The sequence below is a fragment of the Diachasma alloeum genome, unplaced genomic scaffold, assembly GCF_001412515.2.
Source record: "Diachasma alloeum isolate Michigan unplaced genomic scaffold, Dall2.0 Dall_scaffold_00603, whole genome shotgun sequence".
Taxonomy (NCBI): domain Eukaryota; kingdom Metazoa; phylum Arthropoda; class Insecta; order Hymenoptera; family Braconidae; genus Diachasma; species Diachasma alloeum.
The window spans coordinates 266,153-285,798 of record NW_021680735.1 but is presented as its reverse complement, the minus strand read 5'-3'; the positions used below and the strand labels follow the sequence as shown (position 1 = coordinate 285,798).

Sequence of the window (19,646 nt, the reverse complement as noted above, 5' to 3'; positions counted from 1 at the left end):
GTACGTGGATACGTCCATGGTCTTTCCTTCTTTCTCGAATTTCATAGAAACTTCTTGCATTCCCCCAAATTTTCTAGAAACTCCCTGAATTTCCTCGAAATTTTTAGAAACTCCTTGAATTTTTGCGAAATTTCACGAAACTTCTGGAATTACCTCGAAATGTCTAGAATTTTCTAGAATTCCGATAGATGGCGCTGCACATAAGGATCATTCCCCCAAAATGACACCCCATATTGAAACCATAGACATATCCACGTCAAAATTTTTTTTTTACATAGGGGAGGTTGGGGTGAAATGGACACTTGACTTTTTTTGAAATATTAGTGACGGGTTAAAATGTTGATGAGATTTAATAATTTTTTTTCAATACAAAGATCAATTCTTTCCCTTTGTGATGAACCTAAACTGAGCTCTATTGTTACATTTGTTTCTGAGTTATGAATAATTTTTAAAAAGTCTAAAGTGTCCATTTTACCCTACCCTCCCCTATTTTTTTTTGTTAACTTTTTGTTATTCTTGGGAGGACTGATGAGAATAATAATTCTCCATTTAGTAGAATAGAAAATCATTGAGACATTTTGATGGGCGAAGATTTTGTTAATGGATTATTTGACTGAAATTTAGCATCACATTTTCGCTTTTGCCCCTTTGGGTCTCCCCCTGGGCCTTGGACTCTGGATTTTGCTGTTTCATTTTCTTTTTAATTAATCCGTTGACTAAATCTTCACTCGCCAAAACCTCTCAATAGTTTGCCACTCTACTGAATGGAAAATTATTTTTCTCATGCGTATTCCCAAGAATAAAAAAAATTGGTAAAAAAATATTTAATAAAAAAATTTTTTTGCTTGAATTGCATCAAACGGTCGTCTTTTTGACTGTTTCATTTTGCCCCACTCTTCCCTAAATCATTTTATTTTTGACATCTTCAAATTCAAGGGAAATAATGACATTCTTTTGAAAACCTTTCTTTATTTCCAGAAAAAAAGAAAAGTTTTCAAGAGAATATTTTCAACCTCTTGCATTCCAACATATTCATCAAAATATCACCTCAAAGCCGTATGTTCCCACTTCACAAATGAATAATTCAACATTGAATTTCACAAAAGCTTTTAGCAATTGCATAAATCCATTATTCCCCTGATGTGTTCCTGAATTTTCATCTCTCAGTTGAAATTTCGTGTTTTCTCTCCAAATATAAACAGTTTCTCCCCTCAATTTTAAACTTCATTATTATTCTCAGCTTCAAAAGTTCATTAAAATACCAATTATTCAACAAATTGTGAAACAATGACCATTAACTGATGCAGTTACGATCAATAAACTCGTGCTAAGCACTGAACTACCAATAAACACGCTATTGTGCTAAGAAAAGTTTTTTCATCCATTTGAAAAGTTGGTTTTATCATAATTTTAAGGTCAATTACGTGTAAGAGTATTTGAACATTGATGCAAACTCAATGTCAATGTCGTGTGTTAACCCGGAGGCAGTTGGAACAAGTGGAGAAAGCAGAATTTTCAAGGCTCAGGCAACAATTCGTGACGAGCTGATTTTATTTTTTTTTTCGTGGAGTTGCAGTCTGTTTTCGACGTTTTACGACTGCACTCGAGACTCCATCCGTTTGCTTCGTTTTTTCAGAGGGTAATTATACTGTTTCTCCTTGAGGTGAGTGACAATGAAATCTAGTCTAAGTTTTTCTAGGCGTAAAAATACAGATAGCAGATCAGAGATAATTCAGTCGTCAGATGAGTTGATTTTTCAATTGAATTTTGATAATTTTCTCTCCGTCCATGATTGTCATGACTCACAACTGATACATCTGAATTTTTCTTCTCAATTTTTATATATCTAATCTTATCATCTTGATCTTGATCAGCATATCAATTTATTCTTAAAAATGGTATTCTACAAATATGTACACTGTTAGAAATTTCTGGAAATTTCAGTTACAGCGTCATCTGAATTCCCGATTGTCGTGGGGTTGAATTCAATTTCAAACAAAATCGTTCACTAAATTTCTCATTCATCTTTATGATCGTTTAACGAAAAATTTTTCAGGTTAAACAATCATTGATTTTTTAATGAAGTTTGAATTTTCAAACGCATTGTGAAATTTGAACATCACGTACAATTAAATTTTCAATAGATTGAGAATTCAGAAAAGTTGTTGCCGGAATTTTCAATATTTTCAAGTTTTTTCAGTGCCGTATGGACCTGAAAATCGAAAATTACCCGAATATTCAAGAAATTAACTGATTCGTCAACGAAGAAATATACAGGAATTTCATGTAACTTTGTTGTTGAAAATTTAAAGCTTTTTCACTTGAAATTTAAAGAGTAATTTTCTAACAGTGTAATAGTCTGTAAATAACCAATGTGTTCTTTTAGCGCTATAATTGTCCCGTAGGTCTCTATACAGCAATAAGTAAATAAATAAATTTTGAGTGTTGGACAGTTTCTCTGATGGCAAAAATCTCCGAAATTTTGGATAGTCAAGTGGACGTGTAGTCCTCCTGGCGAAAGAATGTTCCTTCTCATCACATGATTGATTCCCGTGCCTTCTTTTCCCCGAAATTTTTGTTTTATCCCACAAAAAAATCAATTACCATAGCACTTCCCTTATTTTTCAACAATTACGGGTATTAAGGATGTTTATTCAAAATCGCAATTACTTTAAAAAAAATGATTTTTTTTTCAACTGAGAGATGAAGATACTGGTGTATCTTCATCTCTTATAATTTAAGAGATGATCGATGTTCATTATTTAGAAATGAAATAGACAAAATGCACCAAATGCATGCGCTAACATGCGCTCATATGGGATAGAATCATTCAAATATTTCCTCTTTTTGCCCGGGCACCCAAGATTTTTCTCTGGCCATTGGATTCAGTATGATTTTACACATTACTTTCTATTTTTATTTCTATTTTTAGAGTCTTCTAGTAGGTTAATTATCAATTTGAGCATAAATTTCATAAGAGCCCGTGTATAAGGAAAAATTAGTTTATTCATTTCTGCCAAGACTATTGCTAATTTTTTTAACGTTAGAAATGTTAGTTTTATATGTTCTGCTGTCAGCCGAAAAAATAACAGAATTTTCCTTGATCATGAAAAGAAATACATGTTCGTGTCACGAGACGCTGCGCGCCACGAAATTGGCGTTTTGCAGGTCCCTCGACACGAAAATTAATATTTACACCTCGCCATGGAAAACATCACCCTCCCCCACGTGCTTGCCATCCTCGCCTTCGGCTCAGAAGACAATCTTGCCCGTGGGGGGGGGGATCTGTTTTCCAAGGCTCGGGCATGTAATGTACTGTTTCCGTACTGACGTTCACTTTTCCCAGTCCGGGGATTGGTATTGACCCTTCCCCGAACTGGCGAAAGTGAAAGTCACTACGGAAAAAATATCGTTCGCGCCTAGTGCCATAGGGGTTTTCGGTTCGTGTGATTGGCACGCCGAGTCGAAGGCGAGGCGTGCCAACCTCACACCCGTCGAAAACCCCAGTGGCACTGGACGCGAAATATACTATTACTGACAATTTACCGACACTGGCTATACATCCTTAATCGGGTCACTTTGAAAACTGAAAGGAAATTGATTAGAGGAGATTCAAAATTATTCATTGATTTTTCACTTATTATTCAACGTTATAATTGGTTGATTTTTCTCCATGCATTTCTTTCATTCATTTTTATAATATATTTGAAATTTGAGTGAAGGAAAGGAAGCTTCACACAAATAAATGACGTGATATTCCGATATTTCCCCTACAATTACTCATAAAAAATTTAGTCAACTAGGTAATTACCCGGGTAATGAGTGATTATAGGATCCACTCAGGAGATGTTTTTGTAAAAATAGAAATGCCCTAGAAAATTATCTGACATTCTCTCCTCAGATAAATCATCACCAAGATAACGTCGTCATTAAAAACAGCAGTAAAAATGTGTTGTAAGTCTAGCTATTCGAATGAATTATTCCTCTGGGTCGATTCATCCATAAAAATGATCATTAATGAAGATGAGATATTCATTGCAAGCACGGTCTGGCCATCCACATGATCAAGCAGTTCTTCATCTATTTTTTTCTAGTACAGCTAAGTGATGAAGCGACTATATTGCTGAGATGAAAGTCTAAGGATATTTCTGATAATAGTGAGCTCTGACCATAAGTCACGGACAATTTGAGGTTGAACACTGGACGGATTAATTCAACAATGAAATTTCATGGTTTAATAGGCGCGTGATACGTGAATTTATGGCCAGGATTAGTGGGTTAATGGCTTCTAATGAAACTTAAGCCTTTTTCAACAGAAAGTTGAGTACCTTTCGATATCAAGTTGGTCTACAAAGGCAACCACCTTCTTTTTGGTTCCACTTACGTTCAGCGATGGCATACTACAAGAGTAATGTCAATTATACAATTATCAAGAGATATAACGCTAATTGGGGATGGAAGTGATGGCAACATGACTGTTTAAATCCCGGGAGGATTATCTTTCGAACGTTATCTCGATTCTTTTTCCATCTTCACTGTTAGAAATTTCTTGAAATTTCAGTCACAATGTCACCTGAATTTTCAATGTTGTGAGTTTGAATTCAATTTCAAATGAAAACATTCATTAATTTTTTTATTCATCTTGAAAATTCAAGAAAATTGGGTTTCTCATTTTAAAGAATCACTGATTTTTTAATGAAAGCTTGAATTTCCAAACTCATCATGAAAATTGAACATCACATACAATTCAGTAGCGCAGTGGTAAAACGGTACAAGTCAATTTTGACTATTGACCAGTTTTCAATGAATATCTCGGAATCTAAGGGAGATAGCAAAATTTTTGTCATAAGCTTTTTTGTAGAGCCGATTGAATGCTACAACAAATGTAATTACGAAAATTTCGCTATCTCCCTTAGATTTGGGAATATTCCTCAAAAACTCAACTGAGAGATAAGTCGACTTAAACCGTTTTATCACTTCGCTATTGAATTCAATTTTCAATAAATTGAAAATTCAGAGAAGTTATTGCCTGAATTTTTAAAATTTTCACGGTTTTTCAGTGCCGTTTGGACCTGAAAATCGAGAATTACTTGAATATTCAAGAAATTAAAAGATTCGTCAATAAAGAATTCTACAGAAATTTCACGTAACACTTTGTTGTTGTTAAAAATTTCAAGCTTTTGCACATGAAATTTCAAGAGTAATTTTCTAACAATGTTCATAATGTGAAATATATCCCAATTTCCATTGGATTTTACATCACGGGAGTCCCTAACAATTATGATTGTAAAATAAAAAAAATTAGAAAAAGAACTGAGCATTTTCAAAGAGTGTTTTTAATAAAGATAAAAAATTAAGCCCGATAGAGAGGAAATAGTAAATGGATAATTTATCATGGTAACTACAGATTTGACAGTCATTGACTACTGTGACAAGTGACGACCTACATCAAATTATTAATTTGCAATTTCCTCCCTATTGAGTTTATTTCCCAATATTATTCAAAAACGCTCTGTGAAAATGTTCAGAGAGAGAGAGAGAGAGAGAAATGTTCAGTAAAAAATTACGGAACTCACAGTTGGCTCACCGATTACGGAATCGACTCAGACAATTCCACTGACGGTATCGTATTTTTTCACAGGAGATTCAGGTAAAAATTACGGAACGCTCTGAAAAAATCCTGTGATTTTAGGTAAAAATTACGTGACAGTTCCGCAAAATATCCTACAACCACATTGCACTCTGGAATTATGGAAAAGATACGTAATTTTTATTGAATATTTCTCTCCGTGCAATCACAATTTTTGGAGACTCCAGGGCTATGTCAAACTGAATAGCAATTAAAGATCATTTCAGATCATCAAAATAAAAAAAAAACAATCAAGATCACGTTCGAAAGATAATCCCCCCGGGCTTTCATTATTAACCTCTCCTGTTCGAGGCCCTTCTGTTGCGAAGTCTAGTGAGGGCTCAATAAAACTAATGCTATAACATTCAGCTCTCCAATGGCGTCAGTTTACTTTCATTATCTCTCATAGATAAATGATGATAAATTGTTTTATCAGAAACATTTTTGTTGCAAATTGAAGTCATCACAAAAAATGTTTCAAAAAATATTAGGATTTATCTGACTCAATAAATCAATAGTGAAGTGGTCAAACGGGTTAAGTCAATTCCATTCTAGCGCCAGTTCTCGATGAATATCTCAAATTCTAAAGGAGTTTGCGAAATTCTCCTAAAAATCTTTTTTGTAAAGAAAAGTGGAGACTGTCGAAAAAGATTTTACAAAAATTTCGCTATCTTTCTTAAATTCCGAGTTATTCAACAAAAACTCAACTGGGAGCTAAGTCAACTAAAGTACCTGTACCCTTACGGTAAATTCAAAGATTATTAAAAACTGCAAAAAAATTGCAGAACACTCGATTAGATTCGGAATTCTAATTTTTTTCTCAATTTAATTATCCTTTTGGTTTTTCAAAGAAGAAATGTTTAAAAATCAGGATTTAACCCAGTGTCTTATGTGAATATCAACATTTCGATTGTAATCAAAGATTAAAATCTGAATTTTTTTTTCATTAGATGTGAAAAAATCAAGAATTTTTTGACACCTCATAAAAAATAATCCACCATTTGCAAACAAGTTTTATTATTTATTTATAAGAGGGAAATGTTTGAAAAAATATCAATATTTTGCGAAATTTAATTTAGATAATACTGACTGGGTATGAATTTTATCGAATTTTTTTCATGCAATTTAATTGAAAAATTGGAAAACCGAAAATATTCAAAAGTACAGCGTAGCCCGGCCGAAGGGTAGAGCTGCTTTAAACCGATTGACCACTTGACTACTGAAATAATCGTATAGGATAAAAAAAACAGTAATAATCAGTCGAATTTCTAATGAATATCTCTCAACCTGAAGAAGCTAGACAAATTTTCATGATATTTTTGCAAGACTCAAATACAATAAATATTTCCGAAACAAGAACTGGTCCCATTCCATTCTACCTTTCCACTATTCAAGTCTACACACTAACTGTAAACATCTAAATACTCCTTAAAATTAATGAATTCCTGAGAATTCAATACAATCAATACAAGAAAAAAAATTCATAGCAAATAGAAGAGAGAAAGAGCCCATTGTTTGATTAAAACTCAAAAGAATATTGTTGAAACGTCATTGTTTGCCCACGAAACCCGGCATTTTTGAAACAACAAAAAATGGAAAGTAAAATATCCTTTCAAGCCTCGTGTAACAGTTGGTGCGCGTCAAAACGTAACGGACCGTAACAACGGAGATCGGCTTCCGTGTAACCGCAGAAAGAAAATAGATTGTCAACCCCCTTTACTCGGAGTGTGGAGACAGGAGAGGAACGAACGGTAAATCAGAGGCAAATGTACGGTCATCCTGTCTCGAAATATCCTGTTCCTCCATCCACGGCCGCGAAATATTATTTATCATCTCAACAAATTTAGGAACGTCTGACTGTTATTATGTAGACGAGTTATGCTATTGTGAAGGGGCTCTAGATTTGCCTGTTCCTTTATCTCTTGTCTGGAGGTTAAAGATATTGAAGTGCTTTGACCATTTTTGTTTTCATTGGGTAATTGTCAAAGTTTGAAATGTGACAAGAGTTTTTTGAGAACGTCTTTCCTTAAATCAAGAAACTCGTGGCTTGAAAATTTTCAAGAGCAAAATATCTTGCACTAACAAAAAAAAAACTTTGTCCTTCAGACGAAGACAATTTCTGGATTACAAGAAAACGATTTCTCAAATCAGGTAAAATTGAATTAATTCATTGGATAGTTTTTTAGCCTCAATTCCAAATTATTTTAACCAATTGAATTGATTTGAGAACTCGCTCTCTCGATATGAGCCAATTGCCCTCATCTTTCGGACAAGTATAAAATTTCTTGGGCAAGATGTGTTTTTCTTAGTGTGAGATATTGTGCACTTGATAATTTTCGATTCATGAATTTCTTGATGCAATTGCTTGAAGTCGTACTTCTCAAAGAACTCTTGTTTTCTCAGTATAGGCCAAAATTATCTCCGATCCACTGTTAGAAATTTCTTGATATTTCAGTCACAGCCCCATCTGAATTTTCGATGTTGTAAAGTTGAATGCAATTTCAAATTAAAGCGTCCACTAAATCTCTCATTTATCTTGAAAATTCAAGAAAATTGGGATTTTTATGTTAAACAATCGTTGATTTTACAATGAAAGCTTGAATTTCCAAATTGTGAAAATTAAGCATCACATACAATTTAATGTTCAATAGATTGAGAATTTCGAAAAGCTGTTGCCTGAATTTTCAAAATTTTCAAGGTTTTTCAGTGCGGTATAGACCCGAAAATCAAGAATTACTTGAATATTCAATAAATAACTGATTTATCAACGAAGAAATATACAGAAATTTCACGTAACTTTGTCGTTGTTAAAAAATTCAAGCTTTGTCGCTTAATTTCTAAATTTACCGCGGAAATTGAACATCTAATACAAGTCAATTTTCAATAAATTGAGAATTTGGAAAACTGTTGCCTGAATTTTCAAAATTTTCAAGGTTTTTCAGTGCGCTATAGACCCGAAAATCAAGAATTACTTGAATATTCAATAAATAACTAATTTATCAACGAAGAAATACACAGAAATTTCACGTAACATTGTCGTTGTTAAAAAATTCAAGCTTTGTCGCTTAATTTCCAAATTCATCGCGGAAATTGAACATCTAATCCAAGTCAATTTTCAATAAATTGAGAATTTGGAAAACTGTTGCCTGAATTTTTTCAGTGCCGTATAGACCCGAAAATCAAGAATTACTTGAATATTCAATAAATAACTGATTTATCAACGAAGTAATATACAGAAATTTCACGTAACTTTGTCGTTGTTAAAAAATTCAAGCTTTGTCGCTTAATTTCCAAATTCATCGCGGAAATTGAACATCTAATACAAGTCAATTTTCAATAAATTGAGAATTTGGAAAACTGTTGCCTGAATTTTCAACATTTTCAAGGTTTTTCAGTGCGCTATAGACCCGAAAATCAAGAATTACTTGAATATTCAATAAATAACTGATTTATCAACGAAGTAATATACAGAAATTTCACGTAACTTTGTCGTTGTTAAAAAATTCAAGCTTTGTCGCTTAATTTCCAAATTCATCGCGGAAATTGAACATCTAATACAAGTCAATTTTCAATAAATTGAGAATTTGGAAAACTGTTGCCTGAATTTTCAACATTTTCAAGGTTTTTCAGTGCGCTATAGACCCGAAAATCAAGAATTACTTGAATATTCAATAAATAACTGATTTATCAACGAAGAAATATACAGAAATTTCACGTAACTTTGTCGTTGTTAAAAAATTCAAGCTTTGTCGCTTAATTTCTAAATTTACCGCGGAAATTGAACATCTAATACAAGTCAATTTTCAATAAATTGAGAATTTGGAAAACTGTTGCCTGAATTTTCAAAATTTTCAAGGCTTTTCAGTGCGCTATAGACCCGAAAATCAAGAATTACTTGAATATTCAATAAATAACTGATTTATCAACGAAGAAATATACAGAAATTTCACGTAACTTTGTCGTTGTTAAAAATTTCAAGCTTTTTCACTTGAAATTTCAAGAGTAATTTTCTAACAGTGCTGCTCAAAATTAGTTTTGAATTTTTTGTAGTTAAAAACAACAATCCATTTGGCTAAAGGCCGTCGCGCGATGGCCTATTGTAAGAAATTATTTTTTAATGTATTTTTCTTGCAATAAATTCCGTCAAAAATGAAAAAGAATGATTCAACAATCCATCAACAATAACGTTGGAGAGGTGATTACCCCTGATTTTGTTTCATTAAATAAAAATTCAACTCAGAAGAAATCCCCAACATATAAATTTCGGATATGATTACAAATTTCCAAATCCCCTTAAACATCCTCTCCCACAATTACACGAAAAAAAAACCACTCACCTGCTCGACTTTGGTGTAACAATATCCCTCGTCTCGGACGTGTACTTCCTCTCCGCCCTTCCCCCATTAAAAAGTTCAACAGTCTCTCGCGTAACAGTCTCGAGCAACGGTTCACCACCCTTTCGCCCTTTGCTGAAGGTCCTCTGGTCGGTTTTCCTGGTCATGACGACCCGCGAGAGCGGTTGATTGAACTCGTGACCGTGCATCGTCGGTGGAATCATCGCCAGCGACTGTGAAAGTGGTCCACCGACGCGTGGCGATCTGCGGACAAATGTTTTCACTTCATTTGTGATAACTCTTCACACGCCACCACCTTTCTGATCTATTGTTCAAACGCAGCGTTCAAACGCATGGGAAACGACAGCTACAGCGCACTGTCCAACGGACCGAGTGATACTGACGAAAGTTTTTGAATTTGCTACACACCAAGGAGAATGCTCGACTTGTGGTGCTGTGGAGTGGTGGTCAATTAAATGGTCATTGCCTACGGTTTTTATTATTATTAATTTTTATTCATTATTATTTTTATTAATTACCTGTCACTTAGGGGGGTATAACATCGCTAGCCGGGTCAATTCATTTATTTCACGTCTAGTATTCAAATCCATCTTTATAATGGTTTGGGAATGATTGGGATAACATTAGTATTCGAATATCTTCAAAGGTATTATGTACTCCTTTGAAGCAAAACCGTGTAAGTTGTGGGTTCTTGAGTGGAGTGTTGCTGTGGTCCTTTCTTATTATATCCATCTGGTTTATTATTAAATTGAATTTAATGGATATAAGGTATTCTTTCTTCAACTCCGTCGTACCTTCTTACGACAATAAATTAATTTCATATGGTAATACCTTCATTTATTGGAGAATTAAAATTCTTTTCTTTCAAATGAGGTAACCAAGTTCTTAAAGGAACCAACAGTTTCCTGGTGAAGAATTCAATCCTCACCAACTCTTGGCGTAACCCAGGACTCACGACCAGGACGTAGTTGATGGAGAGTCCCAAAAAGAAAATATATAAAAATTTATTAATTACGTATATTCGAACTTCATCGATGGCCTGTGGTATTGGTGTCTCATTGTTTACCAAACGATTTCTAATCATCCTCCGCTTTCAGAATTTATTAATGTTAATATGTCCCCGCCAACGACCTCAAACCCACTTAGGGGTGGACTCCCTATGACAGGAGAGGTTCGAAGCCATACATAATTTTATAATGATAATAATATGAGATTAGATAAATCAATGAAAACAAAGTAAATACAAAGATGAACATAATGGCCCACTGATAGAATGATTCATTTATTCCAAACGAAATTCGTTAACTATTAACGAATGAACATTTGGGGAGACCAAATAGACCCTAGCCTTCAACCAAATCCATTTGTTAACAATAACTAATCCTGTCTATCAGTGCAGCAACTTTGAGAAAATAAAAATTGCAAAAAAATTTAGTAATGTACAAAGTAAAAAATTAAACAAATTATTTCTAGGATTTTTTTGTGGAGTAACTTTGCGAATTATGTCATTAATTCTTTTTCTGTCTATTCGTTTCAATTTATTTATTTGTTCAATTGTTATTGAAATTATTTATGATTAATTGATAATAATGAATGAATGAATGAATTGATCGTTGTAATTTCTTAATAGTCTTAATAATTAAATGATTATTAGTTTTATTAATTGATTTTAATTTCAAGTATTAACCAGTGATAATCATAATCCACTGATAATTGTTTGTAAATCAATTATATAATTAATAAGAATTAAATATTCAATAATAAAAAATATTCGATTTCTTCTTTATTTTTTTTTATTGCGATAAGACAATAATATCAATATTTTAGTTGCAATTTTTTGTATAAACATGCCAATATGTTAAAGATTATTATGACATTCATCTTTTTGTTATAAGTTTATTTATATTTCGTGATAAAAAAAGATTTTTTGATGGAGAAAAAAATTGAAATAATTTTTTTTTCAGATTTTTTCAAAATTAATTTGGTGTTTGTTGTGATGATTTAATGTGAGAATATTTATGAGTGAGATATAAAACTGAACAACAGAAAATTGTACAGAGAGCGTGAGCGGTCGGCCAACCGAGGTACCGCTATTCCGGCTGACCGGGATCACCGCTCTGGAACAAGCGTGCGGCGTTCTTCCCAGTCGCGGATAACATTAGGGAGAGAGAGAAAAAAAAGGATAAACCAGTCTCCTTGTTCTCGTGTTGAGCGGGTGCGCACCCGCGTATTCCTTCTACACGTGCACGCTCACGTGCTGCCAATTGGCACGCACGTGGTCGACGGAAGAGGAGTCTTGGTTTTTTGTTTGGGTGCTCAAGGGGTCTCCTCAGTAATTTTCGCTACAAAACGACAATGTGCTAGTGAATTGAATATGTAATATAATAATCAAAAATGGTAAAAGGAAAATTGTAAAAAAAACTCTGAGTAGTTTTATCGTTTCATTCGTTTTCAATTAATTATTCAAATTTCTGCTTATACATGGGCTTTAAGAACGAAATTTTGTCCCTTACCCCTCACCCTGTTGACAATGTGCTAGCCAACAAAGGAAGCTATATTTATTTATATTAAACTCTCAAAAATAAGAGAATGAAGTCTCATCGAGTTTTGCCAGTCATTTGTTGAATAAATTAACGATAAAAATAATTGGCGTGATGTCTGTCACTATCCAACGCACGCCATGTTTGATGTTTCGTCTCTCTCGAAAATAACCTCACTAACTTAACCATTTTACGCTCCACTCCCCCGCGCGCCTATCCCCGTTTTGCCCCACTGAGGAGACCCCTTAAGGAGGTTGGATTGATGGAGAAAATGCGGGCTGCTAGGAATTTTTCAGGGTTCCGCTGGTGGAGGGCATTATGCAATTACTTTCTACCGGTTAGGGGTAATTAATGGGCTTTTATCACAACAAAAATGGTATGCGACGGGAGTCAATGTTTTCTTTCTAGATTAAGGATGTTTCTCCAAAATCGCAAGTACACTGTTAAAAAATTTTCACTGAAGTTTCCAGGCTTTAGCCTTGAAATATTAAACAAGTGACGGTTTCATTGAGATTTCACGGAATTTTGCCGTTGAAAATTCATGGTTTTCGTGGAAAATTTATGGAAATTTTAAATTTCAGTTAATTTGTTCTATGAAAATTAATGGAAATTAGGAAAATTCAAGCAAAAATGTCCTTGAATTTTCAATTTTTTGAAATTTCAGGGCAATTTATTAGAGGGTTTTCATGTTTACATGGAAATTCATGGAAATTTCGGAATTTTCGTGGTTCTTCCACTGAAAAATCAGGAATGTCTTTGAATTTTCAGGGAAATTTGAGGTTTCATAGACTTTTTTCCGTTAAATTGAATTCAGTGTCATTTCCTGGAAAATTCAGTTAAATTTTTTTAACAGTGTACTTAAAATAATTGATTTTTTTCCAACTGAGAGATCAAGATATTCCCTTCACTTTGATACAAATTCCAATCCATTAACCCATCACAGACGAAAAAATTTAATAGAAAAACCTATCGAATTCGTTAGAAAATTCTATTGAATTTCTATTGAACTGATCTATTAGTTTGTGGCCAATTCTATTAAAATGTTCAATAGAAAATATTCAGTAAAAAAGTCAATAGAATTCAATTTTTCTATATAACTTATTCTATTGAGATATTTTCTGTAGAATTTCCTCGACTCAAATTTTTTCGTTTGATTTTCTTGATGAGAAGAAAAGAAAAATAGAATTTAAAAAAACTTAAAAAATTCGAGTCGAACAAAATCTATAGAAAAATCGAATTCTGTTGACTTTTTCTATTGAATGTTTTCTATTGAAGATGTCAATAGAATCAGCTAAAAACTAATAGAGAGTTTAATAGAAATTCAATAGAATTTTCTAACGAATTCGATAGGTTTTTCTATTAAATTTTTTCGTGCGTGATGTTCATTATTTAGAAATGAAATAGACAAAATGCACCAAATGCATGCGCTAACATGCGCTTATATGGAATAGGGTTATTCAAATATTTCCTCTTTTTGCCCGGGCACCTCAGATTTTTCTCTGGCCATTGGATTCAGTATGATTTTACACATCACCTCCTATTTTTATTTCTATTTTTAGAGTCTTCTAGTAGGTGAATTATCAAATTAAACATAAATTTCATAAGAGCCCGTGTATAAGGAAAAATTAGTTTATTCATTTCTGCCGAGACTATTGCGATTAATTTTTAGTTAACATTAGAAAAGTTAGTTTTATACATGTTCTGCTGTCAGCCGAAAAAAATTTTGGCTTTACCAGAAAAAATGGAAAAAAACACCAAATTCATCAGAGAAAGGTAGACTTTTTTGAGCCCATTAAATTTTCCCTTCCTTCCGATACAATTTTCACAAGGAATGTGAAAATTCCATTCTTCACAGCTAAATTCTTCAAATTCATGTCAGAGTATAAATTATTTCTATTCATCGAGACACAGAAAAAATTGGCAAATTATCCATAATCGTAATTTGACCCTTCGCGGCCGCAAGATCGCGGACACTCGACGCACATGTAAAAAAATCGCCGTAAAGAAAGATAAAAAAAAGTTGCATGTGTGATCAACGACTAGACGGTTCACGTTACAATTTCTGTTTCGTCGACAAACATCGCTGGATAATTATTATATAAGTCACGATATTTGTCACGTGCAGCTGACATTGAGAGATCTATTCGGCAAAGCGTGACAGTCGTGACATTCTACGTGTCACAAAAAATATGCCGAAGGACTCGGTTATGAGCATCCGGATTTCATCAACTTCCAAGGACTTGAGAAAATAATCGAAATGTCTCCCGTCGATTTCGAAAAAACGGACGCAATTTATTCAATTCACGATGTTCACGGAAAAAAAATTGAATGAAAATTACCAGAAAAAAAAACGTAAAAATTACATTTCGAAACGTAATCCGCGAGCGCAGTAAAATTCAATAAAAAGTGTCAGTTGGAACTGAAATTGTACAAATCGCCATATAAATTCTACAATTTGTTCCGTAAAAATTAACCACCCGTCTGATGACTCACCGCTGTGGGGACAACAAGTCGTTCCGTAATTTTTCCCCAGCGATTGAAATATTTTACGGAACGGAAAGTAGAAATAACTCACCAGCTTCATAAAAATTGTTGAACGTTCAAGAATTTTTGATTTTGGAGGCATAATAAGTCGGGAAGTTTCTGTAAGATTTTACTTCTTCGGAAAAAATTGCGTGACAATTTCGTACTTTGTTCGGTGATGAACCTGAAAATTCACTGAACGTTTCAGATTTCTTTTCTTCGATTCCTATAAAAATTGCTGGAAGACGATTCCCCATTGCGGATTATGTGAGTTGTTCCATAATTTTTACTGAGTATTTTCCTCATCGGAATCTAATTGGAGGAAATACTCCTCCAGATGCCCCTCGAGCTTCAAAATGCATCGGGTATTTCCCTCAACCTTCCCTGCAAACAAACGATCGTATCAAGTTTTGTAGAAAAATCTTTAAATTTTTAAACCTGCAAAACTTGACTATGTTGTTGCTATTCATTACAACAAATTATCGCGCTTTGCGCTCGAGATTTTTAAACCTGCAAAACTTGACACTCTCGTTTGTTTGCAACGAAGCTATCGGGGGAAATACCCGATCATTTTGAAGCTCTCGGGGTATTACTACTGAATATTTCTCTCCGTGTTGAGAATATGAGAATTTTTTTTCAAGTGCAAACAAGATTTGCCCAATCGAAAATTCCACTGCGGAATCTCGTTCGCTAGTTTCCACTTCATGCAAAAATCTGTCAATCGTAGGATTTTTAATTAAAGATTTTGGTAACGATTTTTCAAAAAATTAAATTTTATAAATTGGAAGTAAAAAATGTGTTTCATTGAGTTCGAAGAATAGTTTTAGAGACAGAAGAGATGAATTTCTCTCTTTTGTTACCAGTAATTGGCCTCAATTTTTCAAAAGAAAAAAACAAAAAAAAATTGCGGGCAGAATTTCTCCGGCATTTGCAAGACACAGAGGCACTTTGTAACCTCATTTCCGCGACTTTCCTTGCATCTAAACTAATTCATTAATTCAACGCGTTGACTGTGACTCGACGTGTGTTCTAATGACGCCCTTCGTCAAAAATAAATATGGCATGCATATTTTGAATAAATTAATCAGAATAATTGGGAATTTCATTGAAGAAAGGTCAAGAGAGAGTTGCGTGTCATTGTTAATTAGGCAGTGCAATTTCAATACTGAATGACGTGTGGCAGATAATGATTAATACATGAATTAATTTTAAATGTAAAAATCACATTTTTTAATTAAGGGAAAATCACTGAAATTCTTCTAAACACCAGACATTTAATTTGGGAAAAAATGTGCCACTCGCATTAAAAATATCTCGATAACCATCAATGCGAAAGATCGCTGAAGAGTTTAAGGTATATCCCAAGACAATCGGACTCAAAAGTTAGTCCCTGTGGATTTCCATAAAACATTCTAAATAACTCAATTTATTGCACTCTCATAAATTATTGAGTTTCCCTATCCTCATATGTTGTTGATGCAGGCAACAATAACTGTTTGATGCAAATAATAAATTATTTGTCAATTAATTTTTTTAATCAAATAAGGAATGCTTTCACGAAATTTCCATTTTTTAGAGTTGAATATCGCCGAAACTATGTACACTGTTAGAAAATTACTCCTGAAATTTCAAGTAAAAAATCTTGAAGTTTTTAAAAATCACTCATTCCCACAAAATTTACGTGTATTCTGTTATTGAAAAATCAATTGAATTCTCGAGTACTTAATGGAAATGCAATTTTCAGGTCGGCATGGAAATGAAGATTATTAAATAATTTGAAAATTCAAGCAACAATTTCCCTGAATTCTCAATTCACTGAAAATTCAGTTGGATGTGATGTTTAATTTCCGCAATGAATTTGAAAATTCTAGATGTCATTGAAATATCAGTGATTATTCAACATGGAAAACCCAATTACAGTGGAACTTCCATAACTGCTCACCTTCGTAAGTGCACACTGTCCCATCGCACACGGGGAATCGTTCCCCCACCACTACAATTCCTCTTTATGACCATTCTCTCTCTAACCTTTTTCGTTCTTTCTTCAATGCGCGAAAACTGTGCGCAATAGGCCGTCTTGTGGCTCTTTCCCCCACCATTGCCTCTACACGCATCTCTTTCTGACTCAGCGCTCTCGCTCGTTCGCTGGCGAAGAAGGGTCTTTTCATAAGTGCAAATCCCGAAAATCCAAACCCCGGGAGAGGAGCAGTTATGGAACTTCCACTGTATCCTGCATTTCCAACTTGAATGAGAGATTCCATGAACGATTTGATCTTAAATTCAGTAGTGAAGTGGTAAACGGAGATAAGTCGACTTATCTCCCAGTTGAGTTTTTGAAAAATATCTCCGAATCTAAGGGAGATGGCGAAATTTTCGTAATCACATTTGTTGTAGCACTCAACCGGCTCCATAAAAAAGATTGTAACAAAAATTTGGCTATCTCCCTTAAATTTCGAGGTATTCATAAGAAACTGACCATCAGTCAAAATCGACTTAACTCGGTTTACCGCTTCGCTACTGAATTCAAATTGACAACATCGAGAATTCAAGTGCAGCTATTGCTTAATTTCCAAAAAATATCCAACAGGGTCATGCAAAATTTTCAAAAAAATTCACAGATTCAAATTTTAAAAACAAAATGGGGAGAATCTAAAAAAAACGTGTTTTCCAAGGATATACCTTAACACATCTGCCCAGTGGTTCGATGGGTCAAAGTGTCCAGCTGACGCAAGTTACCTACGGACCGCTAGCTATCCTAATAGCCCGATAATTATTCCACCATTATGCAACCAACCATTGTCAGTGGTGCAGACATTAACGAGCTGTACACGAACTGCTCATCATCCTCACTGCAGTATTCATTGATGCTCTAGAGATATCATCTCTGAATCTAAATTTATCCATTAGTCAGTATCAAATGGTCATCCGTACCAAAAAAAATTGGAAAAAAATCTAGAAGTAATAGAGTCAAAGCAGCGATACTCATGGCTCTTCCTAATGAAAAAATTACAATTCATTCCAGATAATTTGTTGTAATGAATAGCAGCAAAATAGAAAATTAATTATGATTTTTTTCTTCAATTGAAAAATATGTTAAAACTACAAACAATTACCCAAAAACTCGATGAGATTCGGAATCATGAATGAGTGAATGAATTTATTGTTCCCACTGTATAAGATTCGGAATCATATTGTTTTCAACATTTAATTGCCGTCTTGGAGTTCTTCTCTGGACACTTACAACCATCTGCCGTTGTTAATAACATCACGCTAAAATTCGAGAATTTTAAGCACCATAATGACGAGAATTCCTCAATTTATTTGAATTTCCAATCTAATAGGAATATTCAGTGCCAAATTGTATTCAATTTTCAATGAAATCTGAAATTTCATGTTTTTTCCCCCTAAATCGCATTCAGTGTCACTGTTCGGAAAATTCAAGAATATATTTACCGGAATTTTCTGGTTTTCTATTCATTTTCAGGGGAAAATGAAACTGAAATTTACAGTTTTCTTTGATTTTTCCACGAAATTCTGAATTTTCGACGAGAAAACTCTGAGAATTTCGGATTCTTCGGAGCCTCATATAATTCTCTGTAATTTTCCACGAGAAACCCGTAATTCATTTGAATTTCCAATCTGATATGAATATTCAATGCCAAATTACATTCAATTTTCAGTGAAATCTGAAATTTCATGTTTTTTCCCCCTAAATCGCATTCAGTGTCACTGTTCGGAAAATTCAAGAATATATTTACCGGAATTTTCTGGTGTTCTATTCATTTTCAGGGGAAAATGAAACTGAAATTTATAGTTTTCTTTGATTTTTCCACGAAATTCTGAATTTTCGACGAGAAAATTCTGAGAATTTCGGATTCTTCGGAGTCTCATAAAATTCTCTGTAATTTTTCATGAGAATTCCTTAATTTATTTGAATTTCCAATCGAATAGAAATATTCAGTGCCAAATTGTATTCAATTTTCAATGAAATCTGGAATTTCATGTTTTTCCCCCTAAATCGCATTCAGTGTCACTGTCCTAAAAATTCAAGGATATATTTACCCGAATTTTCTGGTTTTCTATTTATTTTCAAGGAAAAATGGAACTGAAATTTACAGTTTTCTTTGATTCTTCCACGAAATTCTGAATTTTCGACGAGAAAATTCTGAGAATTTCGAATTCTCCGGAGCCTCATGAAATTCTCTGTAATTTTTTATGAGAATTCCTTAATTTATTTGAATTTCCAATCTAATAGGAATATTCAATGCCAAATTGTATTCAATTTTCAATGAAATCTGAAATTTCATGTTTTTCCCCCTAAATCCCATTCACTGTCGATGTTCTGAAAATTCAAGAATATATTATTTACCCGAAATGTCTTATTTTCTATTTATTTTCAAGGGAAAATGGAACTGAAATTTATAGTTCTCTTTGATTTTTCGAACTTCTGAATTTTCAATGACCAAATTCCTACAAATTCCAGCGGTAATTAAATTTCCGAAAAGTGTACCGAAAATTTCAGACAAAATTTTTTAACCGTGCAGAGGTAAAATGTTGATTGTTCTCATTTTAGTGCTACATTCTGAAGACTAAGAGAAA

General features: G+C 33.6%; 1 protein-coding gene across 12 annotated transcripts in view; it reads right to left on the bottom strand.

The window, feature by feature from the left end:
* The window catches only part of LOC107043601, a 74,011-nt gene that overhangs the window by 16,101 nt on the left and 38,264 nt on the right, over positions 1-19,646 (bottom strand). For 11 of the 12 annotated variants that reach the window (XM_015265156.1, XM_015265160.1, XM_015265163.1 and 8 more), the window contains 2 exons: positions 9,967-10,227; positions 4,329-4,400 (listed from right to left, as the gene is read on the bottom strand). In XM_015265156.1, the coding sequence (XP_015120642.1) occupies positions 4,329-4,400; positions 9,967-10,227 (333 nt within the window). The remainder of the gene's footprint in view (positions 1-4,328; positions 4,401-9,966; positions 10,228-19,646) is intronic. The other variant, XM_015265157.1, reaches the window with a different exon arrangement.